At 50.1% G+C, this 19248-nt stretch overlaps 1 protein-coding gene across 1 annotated transcript; it reads left to right on the top strand.

The window, feature by feature from the left end:
* Positions 1–3615: 3615 nt before the first annotated feature.
* On the top strand, positions 3616–18669 carry TGME49_273870 (SWI2/SNF2 ISWI-like (AT hook); the record flags this gene model as incomplete). The annotated part of the gene is made up of 20 exons (XM_002365947.1): positions 3616–4053; positions 4700–5070; positions 5976–6122; positions 6471–6826; positions 7400–7712; positions 8110–8234; positions 8871–8989; positions 9680–9877; positions 10376–10464; positions 11148–11318; positions 11748–11885; positions 12371–12721; positions 13141–13345; positions 14051–14566; positions 15040–15101; positions 15280–15412; positions 15944–16027; positions 16385–16570; positions 16985–17107; positions 17514–18669. The coding sequence occupies 20 exons, from the start codon at positions 3616–3618 to the stop codon at positions 18057–18059; spliced, it is 4671 nt and encodes a 1556-aa protein (XP_002365988.1). The 3' UTR covers positions 18060–18669.
* Positions 18670–19248: the final 579 nt, after the last annotated feature.

Consider the following 19248-nt stretch of genomic DNA (forward strand, 5'->3'; position numbering starts at 1 on the left):
ACGAACTCCCGCGGGGAACGAAGAGGCAGCAATTGTCGCATGCGCGTTTCCACGTCGTTTTGGGTCGCGCCGCAGATTTTTGCGGCGGAGGAGACGGGGGAAGAAGCAGTTGGAAAAGACGCGCTCTCCCGGCATGGTAAAGAAGAGAAGAAGAGACAGGCGGATCCAGCGCCGCGCGGTGTCTCCAGTTTATCGCCGCGCTGAGCTTTGCAACGGCGAGCATGCGTTCGAGCCAGAAGGCAACTGTCTGAGTCGGAGAGGCAGAAGTGATCTTCCAGTGACTTCACTCCTGTTTTCGTTCGTTCTGAAGGCGCAAAGGCCTTTCCGTCGAAGCGCGTCTTCCTCTGCTTTTCGGGGGCATCTAGGCGAGGCAGCTAGGAACACAGGACAGATGAGCCACCCAAACAAAGAAAAAGGAAGACTGTCATGTCTACACAAAGCTGTTGTCATCTTCCTGTCTCTTCCTGTCTCGGAAGGAAACGACACGAGAAAGGATCTCCGGTCAGACCACAAATGTTTTTTCCGTTTGTTCCTGCAAGGCGTCGGTAGACAGAAAACTGTTTGCATGAGGGGGACTGGCGGAGGAGAAGCTGTCTGTTGCGTTGCAGGTACGTCGCCAGTTTTTGACTTCCTCAATTCTTTCACGACATCGGAGAGCCATCCAGAGTGTTCCTTGGCGACATTGCGCCGTTAACTTCTCATGCAAAAGGCCTCGAGCAGTCAAGGGTGACGGAACCGCTAACGAAATAGCAGTTTTAGGAGGGATACCTGTCACCACTGCGCTAGGAAAACTTTGGCGGAACAGTGTGTTGTTGCGGTCCGAACGGGTCGAGTGGTGTAGAGTGTACTGGAGTGTAGAAGATTCACGACTCCGAGCAGCGGTATCTGTTCTGGAAAGCACCGTCTCGCGTACTTGTGCATTGCTTGCGCTTTGCTGCAAAGTCCTAACACAGTTTCCTGTTTCCACGTCCACAAGCTTCTATGCTTGCCAAGCGCGCCTGACTACACTTCAAAGGCGCTGCGCGGCAGCCAGTGCAGCGAAGCTTCTGAAGGAAACCCAGGCCTAAGGGCATGCGTCTGTCTGGCACAGAAATATCAAGTTTTCCGGTTTCTCCGTCCGCCGGTGTAGTTGCTTTTTGCCTATCGCCAGTTCGCCATCATCTTTTCTCTGTCTCTCTTGCTCTCGCTTTTTCTCCACCCTCTCTTTAGACGCCTTGCGGGGGTCTTGGTGCGTGGAATCTTGCGTCAAGGTCCTAGTATATGTCGGAATAGCGACCGACCATATCATTGTCACTCCTGTGAAGTACGGTCGCGTCTCGACTTCAGGAGTGAAGATCATCCTCTTTTTGAGAGGCCTCACGCGAGATCCGACAGGAGAATATCACAAGCCACAGCTACTACCACAGCTGGACAACGGAGGGCACTCGCCGTAAATGAGTAGACAGAGTTAGAAAGCCCCCACATAACAAAGGAAACTTCGTGTTTAGACTTCTGAATGTACAGAGAAACAGAAGAGATGCTGACAGCATACACGGCCGCCAGTGTCCACAGAGGATTGAGTCGTAAATCTCGTGGACTCCTAACGAAGTCGCCTGTTAAGAGCGTGGTCAAAGTAGATACGAGCATAAGAGCTGTGAAGAAAATACGATCACGCTAAAAGCAGCAGCTTTTACCTCCTGCACAAGACCCCATAGTAGAGACACATTCACCTAAGAGGTTAATGGAGGTGAGGCTACTATAGGAAAACTGTGAACAGCAAGTTCTCCACTGAATCCAAATCAGGAGCCCCAAAATGACTTAGACCCATCTGGCCAGTTCTTTATGGAGGGCACATGTCCAACCGGGATCCTTATCGGATGTAGAACAGATACTGCGAGCGACCCCAAGAGAAGCTAATGGCACTGGGGAAACGAGGAGGTCGCGTTACGGCTTAAACAACTTTCTAACCACCCAGAGAGAAATTGGTAAAAGAATGTCACCATTTCCTCTGTACATTCCGCCAACATGTTGGCCTCTAGCTAGATAAACACAGGACGGAGAAACTACCGACTCGGTTCGTCTCTGGCTGGAGTGCAGACAGCCCCGTCGGTGGCATGCGCGTACAAGCTCTTCGCCATATTTAACCACCAGGATTGTTGAATGCATGGCTAGGATTCGATGCGGCTTGTGTAGAATTCAAAGATATAGACACACATAGAGGTACCGAGCCGCTTTCTTGCTTGGACCTGAGTTCCGACGTCGACTGACCAACAACACTTGACGGAGGGAAAAGCGAACGAAGACCCCGTATGCCACAAGCAACGCGGCCCAGTCAAGGATTTCTACGCAGACGTGAGAGGTGGAATTCGTTTCAGAAGCGACGAAGCCTCTGTTTTTCACTGACAGAAGTCTCGCCATACACGGACCCCCCTGGCGTAAGCGAACAATTTCGGACAGACGCGTCTTCGCACGCTTTTCCTTTCACTGCAGGCCTTCGTCTGTCTGCTTGTTTTCGTTCCGGCCGCGGTTTTCAGCGAAAGCCTAACGACAAGCTCCCTCCTCTTCACACTTTTGTCTTGAAACACGGTCCTATGCGTCTTTCTTCTGTGGAGGGTCTGTCTGTGTGTGTTCCCCAGAGGTTCTCGCGCTGCTATCCAATCACACCCCGGAGCGCGTACCGGTCGGTTTTTCCGAGCAGATTCAGCACAAGAGTGAAAAACGAACTCGCCTATTAGTTCGTATTTCTTCCCGCGCCTCGCCTTCAAACACAGAGGCTCCCGAGTCGCGAGACTCTGCCTCTCGCTCTGTGCAGGGGGGGAACAACACACTCGCACCGCACACGGTGTTGCATGCTCCCAGACGCGCTGCCTTTTTCTCCCGCTTTTTTCGTGTGAGGAGAAGCAGAGAAAGGAACTATTTTTCTGCGCAGATCCGAGGGAGACACTGCCGCTCGGCTCTCGCTTCTGCTGTCCTGCTTTGCATTCTCTATCGCTTCCGTCTCACGGAGAGGACCCGGACTCGGGCGGCGGCTCGTGCAAGTCCGTCGTGAGACATTCCCCTGTTGATTTTTCTCTTTCTTGCAGAAACCGCTGAAAGCGCAGCAGAACTAGGAGAGGAAGGTCGAAGGCGAGATACTGAGAGGGAGAAAAAGTCCGCCTCTTGCCGCGGCGCTCCGGCCGCAAGCGTGGCTTCCCTCGAGGATCTGGGAGAGGTTTAGATGCGTCCTGGCTGTTTTCGAATTTCCGCTCTTCTTCAGCGCCGTTTTTTCTTTCTTTTCTCAAAGGGGAAAACCAAAATTCGCCTGAGAGACTCTCGCGCCCCCGTCCGTCTCCGCGCTCCCAGAGGGGTCGCGTCCCCCTGCTGGTTGGGATCTTCTCTTCCGGAGGTCGTCCAGCCGAAGGGAGCGTTCTTTTTTTCTGGACTTTTTTAACGCTGCTATTCTCCAGCGGCTCCTTTCTCGTGTATCTCCCTTTCCTTGCGGTCCGAAACTCGCTGCTCGTCTCGCACTCTGCTGTTTTCTCTTCCGACAGCCGTCATCACTTCAGGCGCCATTCTAGCCGCCGCAAGTCTTTTCGTCTCCGCGACGTTTTCTGGACTTTTGCACCCCCGACCTCGTCTTTTTTCGCAGCTCTCCTCATGAATACCGCAACTGAGTCTTCCTCTCCTCCTGAGGGGGAGAAGGAGAAGAGCGCGGCGTCGGTCGACGTGAGTGTGGCGGCGAACAAGCCAGGCAGTGTCGAGAGCGAACTTTCTTCAGACAGGCGAATCAACGTGGACGACCTGTCTCCCGGGAACAAGCCGACGGGGGACGGGCAAGAGACTCCCGAGGCCGAGGAAGAAGAGGAGGACGAAGAAGAGGAGAAGGAAGACGAAGAAGAAGAAGGTCTGCGCGAAGGTGAAGACGAGACGCACACCTTCACGCAGGCGGAAAGACACTCCGGAGAATACGGCCTCGCAAATGCAGAACTCGAGGCGAAACTGAGGGAACTGCTGCGACAAGCCGATACGTTCTCATCCAGAATCCATGGAGGAGGCAATGCCGCCGCGCCTCCGAAGAAAGGCCCCGGCTCTCGAGTAGGTCATGAAAAGGCTGTAAAAAAGCAAGTCCTTTCTTCTTCAAGCCATCCCATTCGAGTCACTCCTCCTTTCTGTGTCGTCTTGCCTCTTTCTTCCGCGCAGGTCCGGACCTTCGTGTATGTGACTGCACTCTCGCGTTGTCTTGCGCGTCGTGTCTCCCTTTTAGGGAGGCCGTTGCGAAGACGCGGAGGACTATTTCCTGAGTTTCTCGTCTTTTCCTTCTTGCACTCTGCTCTCTTCGCTTCGCGCTTCTTTAGGCTTGTACACATCTATGCACTGCATACATATATCTATATATATATATATAGAGAGAGAGAGATATGTATATATATTTGTACATGTTTGTATCTATGTGTATATAGGTACAGGTTCTATTCCAGGTCCTTATTTAATGTCGCTTTTCACTCAATTGGAGTTACTTCAATGTGAACGCAGAGAGGAGCGTTGCATTCAGCTGTCCTCGCCGAAGTGGGGCGGTGCGAGTTGTGTTCCCATGCACACGCATATACATAATTATAGATATAGATAAATTCATTTGTAAATACGAATATATATATATATATATTTATATTTTTATGTTAGGATCCATTTGAGCAACCGCGTACTGCAATGAGTGTCTGAATCCGGCGCTTTGCTTTCCCAGGGGCGTGAGCGCCGCATGTTGAGTGAAGCCGAGGAAGACGACATTCTGCTGCGTCGCCTGGAGGAGGACTCGGGAGAGGGTGCAGAAGGAGACGCGTCGCGACAGGGTGATGTCTTTGTTCGAATAACAGAGCAGCCGTCGTGCATCGAGGGGAAAATGAAACACTACCAGATTGAAGGTCTGAACTGGCTGTACCAGCTGCACTGCCTGGACATCAACGGCATCCTCGCAGACGAAATGGGCCTCGGAAAAACGCTCCAAACGATCAGCATTCTCGCCTTCCTCCAGTTCGAAAAGAACATCCCTGGACCGCACCTCGTCATCTGCCCGAGATCCACTCTCGACAACTGGTTCAACGAAGTCAAAAAATGGTATGAATCCTGCTCTCGAATGCTACATTCGACCACCGAGTCATCTCTGTATATTTCTTCATACGAAGATCTACTCACCAATCTACCTTGATCTCTGTATCTCCCTACATGAATGTTCTTTTCCAGAACATGTATATACATATATATATATATATGTATATGTATACGTTTTAATCCATGTACCTGCATGTGGGATGGTGTTTCCAGATCCACGCAGATTTATTAGCTTTTGTGTCGTTCCTTATTAGTCTAGGATCACTACCTGAGATGCGAGCTGTTCTCGTATTTGTGCAGTTGTGGGTCATGTGTGTGCTGGACACCACAAACCTAACAGAGGTTCCCGGTCTGGCGCCTCCTAGACTCGACGCTTTGATTCTTTCATTATGCTTGTCTCTTCGGCATTCCCTAGCGAGAGCAGCTTTTCTCCCCAGTTGGTTCTTCTGTCTCCCCCGTCGTTCTGGTCTGTCCCACAGAAGCGTCTCTTCTCTGTGCTCTCCTCTTCCTCATTCTCGCTCTTTCTGTCAACAAATGTGCATGTATGCATAGATGTATATATATATATATATATATATGTATACACATATGTATAGATATATATATGTATACATATATGTATAGATATATATATGTATACATATATGTATAGATATATATATGTATACATATATGTATAGATATATATATGTATACATATATGTATACATATATATATGTATACATATATGTATAGATATATATATGTATACATATATGTATATATATATATATATATATATAGATATATATATGTTTGGAAAGCTGTCGTGTGTGTGGGGTCAGGTGTGTGAGTAGCGTTTGGCGAATTGGCTTGGCGAGCAGGGGAACTTTGGATGTCGCAACTTCCTCACGCGTTGTGCATGTCTCAGGTGCCCGCGGTTCCGGCCGGCGCGCCTGCACGGGACGAAGGAGGAGCGGCAGGAGCTGTACGAATCGGTCCTCGACCCTGGTCTCTTTGATATTTGCATAACGACTTACGAAATGGTCATCAAAGATTACCACCGTCTCGCGTCGAGGTGAGTGCAACGCGGTTCGCAGACGTCGACCGACGAAGGCACCGCTGAGTTCGGCGCCCAGAGGGTCGAGGGTCCACGACTCTGTTCGGCACCGAGACCCAACGAAGGCGTCGCATGCGAGCAGCGGAGAATCCCGCTCGAATTATCGAGTCTGCGTCAGTTTCTGTGTCTCTCTCACTGCTTTTTTCAAAAAACGACAAAGGAAAACGTCTGCTCGACGTTCCCAGCCTCCCCGTTCGCTTCCGCGATTTGACGCGCAATCGAGAAGCCTTCCTAGTCAGACGCACGCGCCTCGCCTTTCACAGTCTGATATGGACGCGTTGAATACATGTCGTTCGTTCACTGCAGGTTTCAGTGGAACTACTTGATCATGGACGAAGCTCATCGAATCAAGAACGAAAAGAGCGTACTGTCGGAAGTCGTGAGGCGCTTCCGACCTCGACGCCGTCTCCTGATTACCGGGACGCCTCTCCAGAACAATCTCCGGGAGCTCTGGGCGCTTCTGAACTTCATCATGCCGCAGCTGTTCGACGTCACGCTCGACTTTGCGGCTCTCTTCGACTTCTCGAGGCTCAACACAGAGCAACAGCAGCACCAGGTCATCACGACGCTGCACCGGATTCTCAGACCGTTCATGCTGCGACGTCTAAAGTCCGACGTTGCCAGAGACCTTCCTCCAAAAAGAGAAATCTACATCTTTGTCGGTGAGAGGAGCGTGGATCAGAGAGACCAAAACCTTTGTTGTGTTTTTGCAAAGATTCGGTTCTTCATTCTGATGAGGTCTCGTTTGCTGTACCAGCGCATCGAACCTCGTGTCTGGAACCCAGGAATGTAGGAGCTCTTAGTTTCGACGTTTGCATTTAACGCGTTAACAAAACCTGCCTCGCCGGCGTCTCGACCGGAAGATCAGTACTTCCCTTTCCTTCACATTTCCGTTCGTTTCCTCTCTCTCTGTCTCTTCCCCGCTGGATGCACTTGTCTGCAAATACTTGTAAAACAAAGCACATGTGTGTGTATGTGTGTGTGTACGGACCCCTACAAGTTACAAGTCTGTCGGGATGTATTTGCATGCCTTCAGGGAGGCCGCTGGCGGTCTCCTTGCGCATGCGCCTCGGTTTCTTTTGATGTTGGCCTCTCAACCTGTATGGACGTTTCGCCTTCTGTCTGGGACTTTGTTCGCCGGCAACGTAGTCGTTTTTTCTCTGTCTCGCGAGAGTGGAGACTCTGGATTTCGTTTCGCCTGTTCCTTGTTGCTCGTTTTTCGTCTCTCTTGTCAGGCATGTCAAAGCTGCAGAAGAAGCTGTACGCAGACATCCTGTCGAAGAACGTGGAAGTACTGAATGCGATGTCGGGAAGCAAAACGCAGATGCTGAACATCCTCATGCAGCTGCGAAAGTGCTGCAACCACCCGTACTTGTTCGACGGCGTGGAGCCTGGCCCGCCGTACGTCGAGGGGGAACATATGGTGGAGGCGGCGGGGAAAATGGCGTTGCTCGACAAACTTCTTCCCCGACTAAAAGCCGAAGGAAGTCGTGTTCTTCTCTTCTCGCAAATGACCAGGCTTCTCGACATCGTCGACGACTACTGCAGGTAGGGGCCGTAGTGTCACACTGAAGGCGTTAGGGAGAGAAAAAGGCCTGTCTGTATGAGGCAGGTCAAAGGCGACAGCCGCGCCGCGCCTCCAGTCCGGTGTGAAGGGCAGGGTCGCTGTGGCTTGAAGAGGGTGGACCTACGGTTAGAAAGGGAGAACGAGGAAGGAGAGGAAGGTGAGAACGAAGAAAGCGAGAGAACAAGAGGAAAGAAGAGGGAGAAGGAGAGGCGACTAGCAACAGAAGGCAGACGTCGGAAGAAGACGATCGCGAGACGTTCGAGAGCCAGGGAGAGAGAGAGAGAAAGAAGAAGACTGGCGCAGATTTCTCTTGTCCAGTCTGATGACGCAGACAATCGGAACTTGTTTTAATCATCCTTCTGTCTCGTTGTTCGACAGGTGGCGCGGCTTCGACTACTGCCGCATTGATGGGGGGACGCCGGGCACAGAGCGACAAGAGAGAATCGATGAATTCAACGCAGAAGGCTCAAAAAAATTCCTTTTTCTGCTGTCCACTCGCGCTGGTGAGCCACAAGGGAAACTCCCGGAGAAACGCCTTCTTTGTGTGTGCTGTAGAAGAAACTTCTAGTTTCCTTTCCTCTTTGGCAACGAGTGGACATGTCCTTCTCTTCGTTCTCCGTCGGGGGAATGGCAACGCGAACCGTGTGAGTTCTGCTTGAACGTCCGAAGGCTCCACCAACAGGGGACCACGGTTCTTCCTCTTTTTCTTCTCCGCGAAAACACCTTCTCATGCATACATAAACACATATATATATATATATATACATATATACATATATATATATATACATATATACATATATATATATATATACATATATATATATATGTATATATATATATATGTATATATATGTTTTTCATAGGCAGGCATGTGCAGATAGATCTCGATAACTATTTATGTAGGTGTGTGGATTTTTGCGTAAATAGACAGGTGCATGTCGATGCGCATTATTTATAAATGTATGTATGTGTGTGTGCTTGGGCAAGATTGGACAAGTCGCGACTGTAGATGTGAAGTAGTCCGTGACGACGAGGCTGTGATGGTGGAGTTTGAGGCTTTGAATGTCATGTGCCGTTGTAGTGTTTGCTTTTCGCTTGGTTTGAGACTTGCGTCGTCCCCGTTTTTCGTTCGTCAGGCGGCCTCGGAATCAACCTGGCGACAGCGGACATCGTCATTCTCTTCGACAGTGACTTCAACCCCCAAATGGATCTTCAAGCCATGGACCGAGCACATCGGATCGGGCAAAAGAAACGCGTGAGAACTGGGAAGGCCCTCTGCTGGTTTGCTCTGCCTTTGGCATTTTGTCGCATTCGCGTTCTGCGAACTGTCAGGTGCATTTATCCTCCTCGAGGTTTCGCGTAGAACAACATGTAGCTTCTGTTGTGTTTGTTCCAGACGCAGAACTCAACAGACCTCCCATTCGAACGATGGCGATACACGCCGCGAGGCTTTGGCCTGGGGCTGTGTCTCTGTGTCGCACCGAACCTCTTCGTCTCGGGGGGTATCTCTGTGCGCTGATTCTCTCCCTCTCACTGATTCTGTCGCTCTGGTTGGCTGCATGCTGAGCGAATGTGGAGACAGTCTCCTCACTGTATGATTCTCTTCATCACTCTGAGACGGCTTGACCGTTCTTTTTCGTGGAAGTCGATGCGTCGTTCGAGAGTCTTCAGAGTGCACCCCACACTTCGGGGCAGTGCAGGGGAAGTCGAGTTTCTCTGTGCCTTCCTTGGGCCTCGAGGGATTCGAGTGAATACGACTCACTGTCTCGTTGGGACTGCTGGAAGTGCAGTTCATGTCCAGGAAGTCCTTTTTATGCAAGTAAATGTTGCCGGTCGGTCGGTGAGTTCGCTTTTCTCAGCGACTCGACAGAGAACGTTCTCGGAGTGTCGAATGGAGCCGGGAACTTCACCTTGTGAAAACCGTTTTCTTCCTGCACTGCGCTAGGTCGTGGTTTATCGCTTTGTCACTGGCGACACCGTGGAGGCGAAGATCGTGGAGAGAGCAGCGAAGAAACTCAAATTGGACTCTCTTGTGATTCAAAAAGGACGCCTCAGCCAATCCAACCAAGCGCAAAAAGGACCCTCCACCAACGAGCTGCATGCCATTCTCCAGTTCGGTGCTCAGGAAGTCTACCGCACACAGGTAACGAATCCTTGTTCATAACTATCTGTGAACTACTCATGTACGCGTCTCTGGATAGACCTACATTCACAGTAGTGTCTGCATGTAGATGCTACCTACACACGTACGGTTACGTATATATACATGCACATACAAATATGTTTATAGATGTAACCATGTAAACATAGCAACGTGTGTATGCATTTGCCGCCGTGTTCGTATCTGGACCTTTTCATTTGATCTGATCGTTTCGTCCGAAGGTCGTCTGTAGATCGTCGGGCCACTGGAATACTGGGTTTCAGAGGCGGCTGCACTCGTGTCTAAGTATTTATACCTGTTCATGTAGATATACACGAATACGCGTAGACGTAGCTGTCGATTCTTGCATATATATATATATATATATATATATGTATATGTATATGGAACATGGGTGTCTGCACGTGGGGTGCATGAGTGCGGATTGTGGTGGGACGGGTGATGAAATGATTTTTTTCTGAGTGTGCCTGACCTGGCCAGGACGAGAGTTCAATCACGGAGGCAGACATCGACGTCATTCTTGCGGACGCCGAGCAGAGAACTGCGGAGATTCAGGCCCAGCTGACCAGGTAGGAAGAACGTTCTTCGTCGGTGTGTATTCACCATGCTCCGTTGAGACGGACACTGGGGCCTATCGCCCAGATTCGTTCTAAGCTACGCATGCATATTCGTAGACATGTATATTTCTCTCTCTGTGTGTATCTGTGTAGCCATTTGCATTTGTCACTTTATGTTCCTGAGTAGTTGCAGCGGGATCGAGATCGTCTGGAAGCCTGTGTGCATGGTGACGCAGGTGCAGGCCTTTGAGGATCTCCATGTTTTTTTTATGCATTTGTATGCATCCTCATTGTTTCTATGCATGCGTAAATGCGCGTACGTATGTTTGTGTAGAACCAGTTGCCTAACCGTTCCGAAATAATACGAAGCGCATCTGCACTTTCTCACGAGAAGCGTATCCCCCCTGTCGTTGCATTCGCTTATAGCGCGAGGGGGGTTTGAGCCTAAACAGTCGCTTTCTCTTTTTCTTTCGACCATGCATCTCCTGTTCCCTCTTAAAACATCGAACGAAATGTAATTCTGTATGCGGCTCCGAAGTGGTGCGTTTCATTTATCTTTTTTCGAAGACCTCCCCATTCTGTGTATCCCTTGATCTCTACCCCCTGTGTACCTATACATATATATATATATGCATGTATATATTAGTGCATGTGTGTGCGTGTTTGTTTGCGGCGTGATGGGTGGCGCGTTTCAGTTTGGAAAGAACTTTCGACTTGAGCAACATGAGTCTGGACGGAGGCCTGCACATGTACGGCGAAGAAGACGACGAGATGCGTAACCAGCCGCGAAAACCTGGGAGGAAGAAGGCGGTTAAACTCAACCGTCCTGCAACGTTCTTCGAGCTCGGCGACCGAAAGACCAAGTGGTGAGCTAAGCAAATTCTCTGTGGAGATACTCAGCAGAAACCCACTATTATCGCGCGTAGACTCGTCTGCACATATCTATATGTGAATGTGGCCACAGAGGTATATTGGTATAGACGTACACGTCTATACAGATGCACCCACAGATCTATAACCATATATATATATATATATGTATATATGTATATATGTATATATGTATATATATATATATGTATATATATATATGTATATATGTATATATATATGTATATATGTATATATATGTATATATATTTATGTAGGCGTGTTCATGTATACGTAGATCTATGATCTCTATCTACACGTAGACGACTGCGGGGAGATTATTAACGCTTCTTTTGGATAGAAGCGTCGCGAAAGGGTTGTGTTTGCTGTCCGCTGGAATTTCGTTTGCGATTTTTTTTTTCAAGGCGCGGTGACGGAGGTGCCGCTGCCATGGCGATGGTGAAGAAGGAACGAAAACTGTCGAGAAAGACCCTTACAGGCTGGAGAGCGGAAATTAACGGCGGCTACGACTTCCAGTTCTTCAATGCAGATCAACTTGATGCGTAAGCGGCGCTCTGCGCGCTCAAGCATGCACTGCTTTGCATGCACCGCTTTGCATGCGTTTTTTTCGTGTCCGACTGTCCCCGAGACATGCTACGCGTTTCCAAGGTGTCTCAGGATATAAAGACATCAGTGTGTATTTGGATTTAAACAGATGTCTCCAGATATAGACTGACTGAGATCGACGTTCGTCTCGCTACGTTGCCAGATGCATTGGTTCTCCTCTTCTGCGCAGGTGCAAAGGCTGCATGTATTGACATAGTCAAATAATTCTAACATACTTGGAGATACCTGTTCAAGTCGATACCTCTGCAATGCATACATACATATATATATATATATATATAACGGTATATATTTATATATATGTATATATGTATATGTATAGGTTCCTATATGTTTTTATGGGCATATAGGGATTGTAGTGGAGTTGAATGTGCGTGGTTCTTAGAGGTACAATGGATTTTGTGTCTCCGCGTTCGCGCAGTTTGGATGCGATCCAGCGCAACTGGCAGGCCTACCTGGACAACCGAAGAAGGAAGCTGCTGGAGACTTTGAAGAGAGAGAGAGACAGCGCCTTGGCATTGGCAGAGGGAGTGAAGAAGGAGGTCGAGACCGAGAAGGGCCAAGACGCGGAGGAGCCTCCTGCGAAAAAGCAGAAAACGTCCGCAGGCGACAAGCCTGAGACGCCAGTCTTCCAGAAGCCGACAGTCGCTGACCTGCTTCGTGCATGCAGAGAAAATGAAACACAAGTAGAGGGAGGCGACGCGTCCTGGACGCAAGGTCTCCGTCACCTCTCCGTTCACCAGGCCGAACAAGTCGAGAGACTCCTCGAGAGGTAATTGCCCGAAGCGGTTCCGCCAAATCAGACATCGCACAATGGAGCTCCTTTAAAGGGGCAGAGAGACGTCGAAGTCTATGCCCGTCGATCACGACTACTTGGAAAGCGTAATCCAATTCTTTCAGTGCCATACACACACAGTCAAATACATGCTTACGGAGACATGCGCCTATGTTTGTGCAACGTGACATGCTTCTCTTTTTATATGCATGCATGTGTGTATGCATGTATGTATGTGTGTATGTATGTATGTGTGTATGTATGTGTGTATGCATGTATGTCTTCCTCCGCACACCTGCACAGAGGACTGTCTCACGGTCTCGTTTCGTTACATGCACGCGGATGCCTCTTTCTGTCCGGATGCGGATGTTTGCCGCAGTATGGCCTTTCGTTTCTTCCTGTGTTTTCTCGATCAGCTTTGCGTCGGCAGCGGGTCTGTCTCTGAGCACCTTCGAGCCGAGACACCCGGAAGACGTCGAAATGGAAGCGTTGCCGCCTTCTGGAACCGTGGAGAAGATTTGCCGCCACCTTCGCTGTCAAGAGGGAGAACATGAATACTTGTTCTCGACTTCTGCTCCTTCTTTCGCTGCCGCCCTACAGCAGCTTGCTGAGGATTTAGTTGTAAGAAGAAACGCCTCGCTTTTGTGCGTGGAATACCCTCAGCCGAATAGAGAGAAGGATGGCACCTCAGATGGTGCCTAGGACTTTTTTTTGTGACGCGACACAGACAACCCAGGTCTGTCTCCTTTTTCTTTGGGCTCGTGTGGCGGAAGAAGAGACGAGAAGGAGACGTTCGTTTCGCAGCCACGAATCACGGTTGTGAGCCAAAGGTCTCACTCAGTCTTCAGTCGTTCGAGTTTCAGAAATGACGAAGGCTTTCTCGGTTCGATTCAGACCCTGTCCAAATGCGCACAAATGCAAACCTCAACACACATTTCATTATCCGCCTGTTTGCTTCCATACATGTGTACAGCGACTGTATTTTCTTGTGGGTACGTTCCATTGTGTCGGGATATATATATATATATATTTATATCGGGATATATATATATATATATATATTTATATCGGGATATATATATATATATATATTTATATAAAATACACCCTTGTTTCCGTGTATCAGTACGCACAGAGGGTTCTATTCACATGCAAATTTTTGAGTGTGAGTTGAGTATCCACTGTATGCGTAGGGTGTATGTGTGTGTTTTGTGGTTTTTTGCCCGAGTTCCTTTTTAGTGTTTGTTGCGCGATGTCCCGCTGTTTTTCTGACCGGTCCGAGCGTGGGAGTTTCAGCTTGCCCCCCGTCGTTCTTTTCTCGCTCAGGGTGGCCGTGCAGAGGCCTTGGGCGTACTGGTCGCCGTTGAGGCTGCGCGGCGTTTCGCCGTCCCGACTAGCGAGGCGGAGCCGGAGAGGCAGGGCATCGAGCGCGAGCGAGAAGAAATGGCTACGGAAGAAGAGGCCAAAGAAGCAGAAGGCAAAGAAGCAGAAGGCAAAGAAGAAGAAAGCAAAGACGCGACGAAGGAAGAGCTGAAGGAGAGTCACGAAGAGAGCGAAGCACTGGCACCCGAGGCCGAGGACGACGCTCAGGGAGGAGAGGAAGATGAGAGTGAGAAGCCGTCTCCCCCTGCCTCCTCCGGGTCTCCTGCTGCAGGCGAGGAGGGAGCCGTGACGAAGAAGAAGGCAGGACGTCCGAGAAAGAATGTGAAAGAAGAAGAAAGAGGCGTTGACGAAGACGAAGAAGACGAGGCGCTTCTCGCACTCCTGAAAGAAGAAGATCTCGACGACGAAAACGACCCTGAACGACCCGAGGAATTCACCGAGGAAATGCGCAAAGAGAAGGTAACACAGCAGCTGCAGTCAGGGAGAGAAGGGACAGGAAGCGGAGAGATCAAAGTAACGCAGTGAAAAGGATGACGTTTCGGTTGCGAAGAGTGCGAAGACAGGATCCTCTTTTTGCTCTCGTCAGACGCAGCCAAGTCGCATGGGACCTGTGTCTCGCTGGCAAGAGAAGCAGGTGTGTCTTTGCATGTGCATGGCCGTATCTATCCATGTCCATTTGCACATATACAAATACACAAAGATGCATGTATGTGTATGTATGCATGTATGTATATGCATGTATGTGTAACCATAGCTGATTCCACGTCCCCAAACCCAATACTTGGATCTATCAGGGGAAAGGAGCGTCCGTTTTGTCGCGTACGCAGACGTCAACAAGGAGACTGCGTGGTATTCTCTCTCTCTGATTGAAAAAGAATGAAATTCTGCAATTGGCTCGGCGTAAGGATGTGCCCTGTTGCGGCCTTTTTCAGGAGCGGCTTTTGGCTGAGGGTTTCGGCCACTGGAATCGCACGGAATTCTCAAAGTTTGTGAGGTACGCGAGCGGGTCTCCTCTCTCAGAACTGTCGTACCTCTCCACGCAGTTGTCCGTTTTTCCTTTTTTCTTTCGGCTCTTCTCGTGTGTTTTCTACGTGTGAAAGGTCTCGGTAGTGGCTGCGACTCCGACTTTCTCACACACACTGCGCATGCGCTTGCGTCTGCGCTCTTCGCAGCGGCCTAATTCACTACGGGCGCGACCGGCTCGCGGAAGCCTGGTGCGCTCACTTCCGCGGCACCACGAAAAGCTTGGAGGATCTGGAGCGCTACACGGAGGTCTTCTGCAAAAGATACTCGGAAGTCGAAGGGGTACGTTAAAAAAAATTGTATGGCATGAGAGGTCGGCCTGGTGGCGGTGCAGCTGCTGTCAGCTCAGCAGTCAAGCTCAGAGGCATAGATGCGCTTTATCCCTTTCCAAGTACATTCCGATGTGTCTGCAGACATGCATATATCAGGATGGAAGTGTAGAGATAAGCTGAGAGTTAGACTTGCGTTGGATATATATGGGTATGTGTGTAAATATACTTGCACGCGTAAACGCGAGTGGACTTACATGTATGTGTGTACTGTGGAGGACATAAGATCGTGTGGCGATCAGACGCGTATGCATGTCTGGCATTCGAGGTTGGGAGTGTCGTGAACGCGCTCTGGGTCACAGGTTTTCTGTCGACTGTCACAGAAAACGCATACAGGTTTTCTGTCATTGACATCGGAAAGAGGTCCTGTTAGGCTCTTCTCACCGAGCGCAGGGGGGGGGGATTCGGCAGGTGACAACGCGACTCCCGTAATTCGTTTTTGCAGATTTCTCCGTCAGTTGTCTCTGTGTTTCCGTCTATATAGGGCGACCGGATTATGCAGCGTGTGGAGAAGGCGGCAGATATTCGTGGAGCTCTGGACTCTCAAAGGCGCGCCGTTCAAGCCATGGTACATCTTTTTTTCAACCCCATCTACACTTCACACTAAGTTTATATATATATATATATAGATATAGATATAGATATTCATCATGGCTAGCTACTGATTCATACGTGGATTATATAGGCGCATGGTGCGCTTGGTGGGTAGCGTGGGCCGGGGTGAAGCCACAGAGAAGAACGGAAGCAAGGTGTAGGTTTATAGGCGCTGTGGCGCAATCGACTCTGGAGGCGCGTTTCTTCTGCACCGGTTTTCTTTGTTGGAGTGGAAGATTCGTGAAAGACTCGTCTCTTTCAGTTTCTACTGAACCAGAGTGGCTGGAGACCTGCAAGGGAACTCCCTGCTGTTTGCCTCGCTGTCGTGTAGGTCGAGGAACAACTTCGAGAAGAAACAGCAGGCAACGGGGCGTCGCGTCCGATTGAGCGTCCTGACGAGCTTCGCCTGCCTAAACGCCTCGCCCCCAGCACACACTTCACTCCCCAAGAAGATTCCATGCTGCTCTGGGGTCTCTACGAGCAGGGCGTCACTGCCTATGCCGCCATCCACGCGCTGGTATGCGAGAAAACGAAAAGTCGCATATGCAGAGATGCACCGTCCATGCAGGTCTGCGTGGGCATCCGTCGTTTACCGGTACACCGGAGGAGAACGACCTGTTCACGCACAGACACACATGTGCAGCCTCGACGTTTCGGAACGGGGCGCGTTGAGTTTGCATGCGGGAGCACAAGGACGTTCTTTTTCCGGGGTGGGCTCCATATGATACGTATGGCCTTTTTTTCTGCATAGTGGATCCCGTAACGGTCTACCTACCTATATATATATATATATATATACATATATGTACGTATGTGTATATAAAGGAGAGCGCCTCTAGGTACGTGAGTGGGCATGTGGCTTTTCGCGGATGGATTTCTTGTTCTCCTGGAGGCCATTTGTGTGTTTTTGCCGGTGCGTGCGTTCCTTCAGCTCAAGTATTACTGGTTTGACAGTCGTGGCTTCTTCCACGTTGCGTCGAGGAGCATGAAGCAAGTGGAGGACCGCTGCAAGGAGATCGTCATGGCCATTGAACTCGAGGAGACAGCGAAGACGGTGAGGGAAGGAAGAAACGCGTGGTAATTCGTAAATGTGTCATGTTGTGAATTGCTCTAGCTGTGTTGCGAATGTCTCTTGAAAAAGAGCAAGTGACAACAGCGAAGCAGAAGAACTGCCGAGCGCTGTTAAAAGCAGCACATGTCTTTCATGGGTTTGGCGCATAACTGTTTTTTATGTCGTCACCGAAAACGACAGAGGAAGGGCAGATTTCGATTTTCTTGTTTTCGAGAACAGAAACAGGAAACCCAGTTTCTCCTCATTAATGCTCCTCCACCATCCTAACGTCCCTGCGGCCTTCAGCTTCCTAGTGGTCTTTGAACCGAGACACCCAGTGTATCCCCCGGCGTTTTTCCCCATTTTTCTCCCCTCACTGCTGCATCGCCTCCGTTTTTTTCTTTTTCAGGGACAAAAAGAGTGCATGCGCTATCGGCAATTTCGGCCTACAAGTCACCGGATCGGGCGTCCGCCGACGCGGTTGAGTGCGGGAGGGCGGCCCGGGCGCGGGCATGCGTCACATCTGTCTCGGAGCCGGGAGAAGAACGGAGACGCTTTGGTTTTCCCCGGAGACGAAGGCGAAGAAGGCCGAAGCGTGTGTTGGGAGAACGAAGAAGGCGAGGAGCGGCGCGAGGGGAGGACAGACGGCATGGCTTTCGACACCGCGAGGAACGCCGACGGTCGGGGCGGCAGCCATAAGTCGAGGCGATGTACGGGGCGAAAGCGGGGAAGGCCTCGTGGCGGCCGGGGCAGAAGCTCGACCCGGGGCCTGGCTCCGACGCACCTCACAGGAGACTCTGGCACAGGCGCAGGATTGGGCTCCGGCGAAAGCGACCGGGGCGGCGAGGAGCAAGAGCTGCGACATGAGGGCGACGAAAACGAGTCGGGGAGAGAGGATGTGCGAGAGAAAGAAGAGGAAAAGGACGGTGATGAACACGGCAAACTGGTTGCGTAGGCGGAGGTCGAGAATCCTTCTTTGTGGCCTTCAACCGAGGTGCAAAAGGCGTAGATAGACATACCTGCACATATTTAACTCTAGATGGTCTTTCTTTTTCAGTCCAAGGCAAAGACGGAGAGACGGAATACAGAGACAGCGTCGCCGCAAGTGTGCGGAGCGGACAGCTGTCGAGAGAAAAGAACCATTGTGGAGTTTGATGTGATACCAAAAAACAGCGTGTCTCCCAGTTATCGAGTCGTAGAGTTCTGTTTTTGGAAACACATTGTCTGTGTGCCATCGTGCAAGCCGTCAGTTTCGGTGTCAATGAATTCGTTTTCGAACAATGCAATTGCTTCGCCACGCCTGAGCACAGAGAAATGTACCGGTCCAGTGTGTGAGGAAAGCCACGCAGGTGCCGAGGGGATCCTCAAAATGGGAACTCTGGAGTGTGGGTCCGCAGTTGTTTGTTTGGGCTGCAGGCCACAAGTGAAATTTCGTTTTACATGAGAGCAACTCACTCTTTGTCTGTTTTCATTCTCTTGGCGGTTGCTCTTCGCTTCTCAATGTGGTATGCAACTGTTTGTTGCGAACCCTTGCACCACGCCTCTAAAAACACGCTCGACAGTGGAATACGCTCTTAAGTCTGAAAAAACAATCTGGGCAACTATTGACGTCCTTCCGCGTCGATTGCTCTGCACACCGCCGTAGCTGTGTCTTTTTGCGGCGTGTACATTTCGCCATTCGTTGACGATGGATGGCTAGAACGAAGAAACGTCGAACCATTGAAAGACACGCGCCCTCCAGTGAGAGGCTTGTACGAGACTATTACGTTCCCCTTGTCCGCACTTCACTGTCTACAACACGAAAGCGCGAAACCGAAGCCGTTGACCTCGAAAATTGAATTTAAATCAACACAGCCCATCTATACACCCTCTAAACCTTTGCTTTACTAAAAGGCCCAGGCGGACACAAACGTTACAAATTCAGATCCTTCGGGACTCCTGCCACATAGTGTAGGCCATCTGTTTTCAATGCAAGTGCCCTATGAAGCCGTGTCTGAGCATCCTTAGTCCTTACGATCGTCACGAAAAACCCAGTCGAACGTAATTCTGCCAGCCAAGGACGTCAGGATCTATACCAGTGCTCCAACTCGTATAAACAGGTATGAGGAGTGGTTGATCGAAAGGAATTGGGAACAAGCGGCACA

Source organism: Toxoplasma gondii, chromosome VIII (assembly GCF_000006565.2).
Source record: "Toxoplasma gondii ME49 chromosome VIII, whole genome shotgun sequence".
Classification (NCBI taxonomy): Eukaryota; Apicomplexa; class Conoidasida; order Eucoccidiorida; family Sarcocystidae; genus Toxoplasma; species Toxoplasma gondii.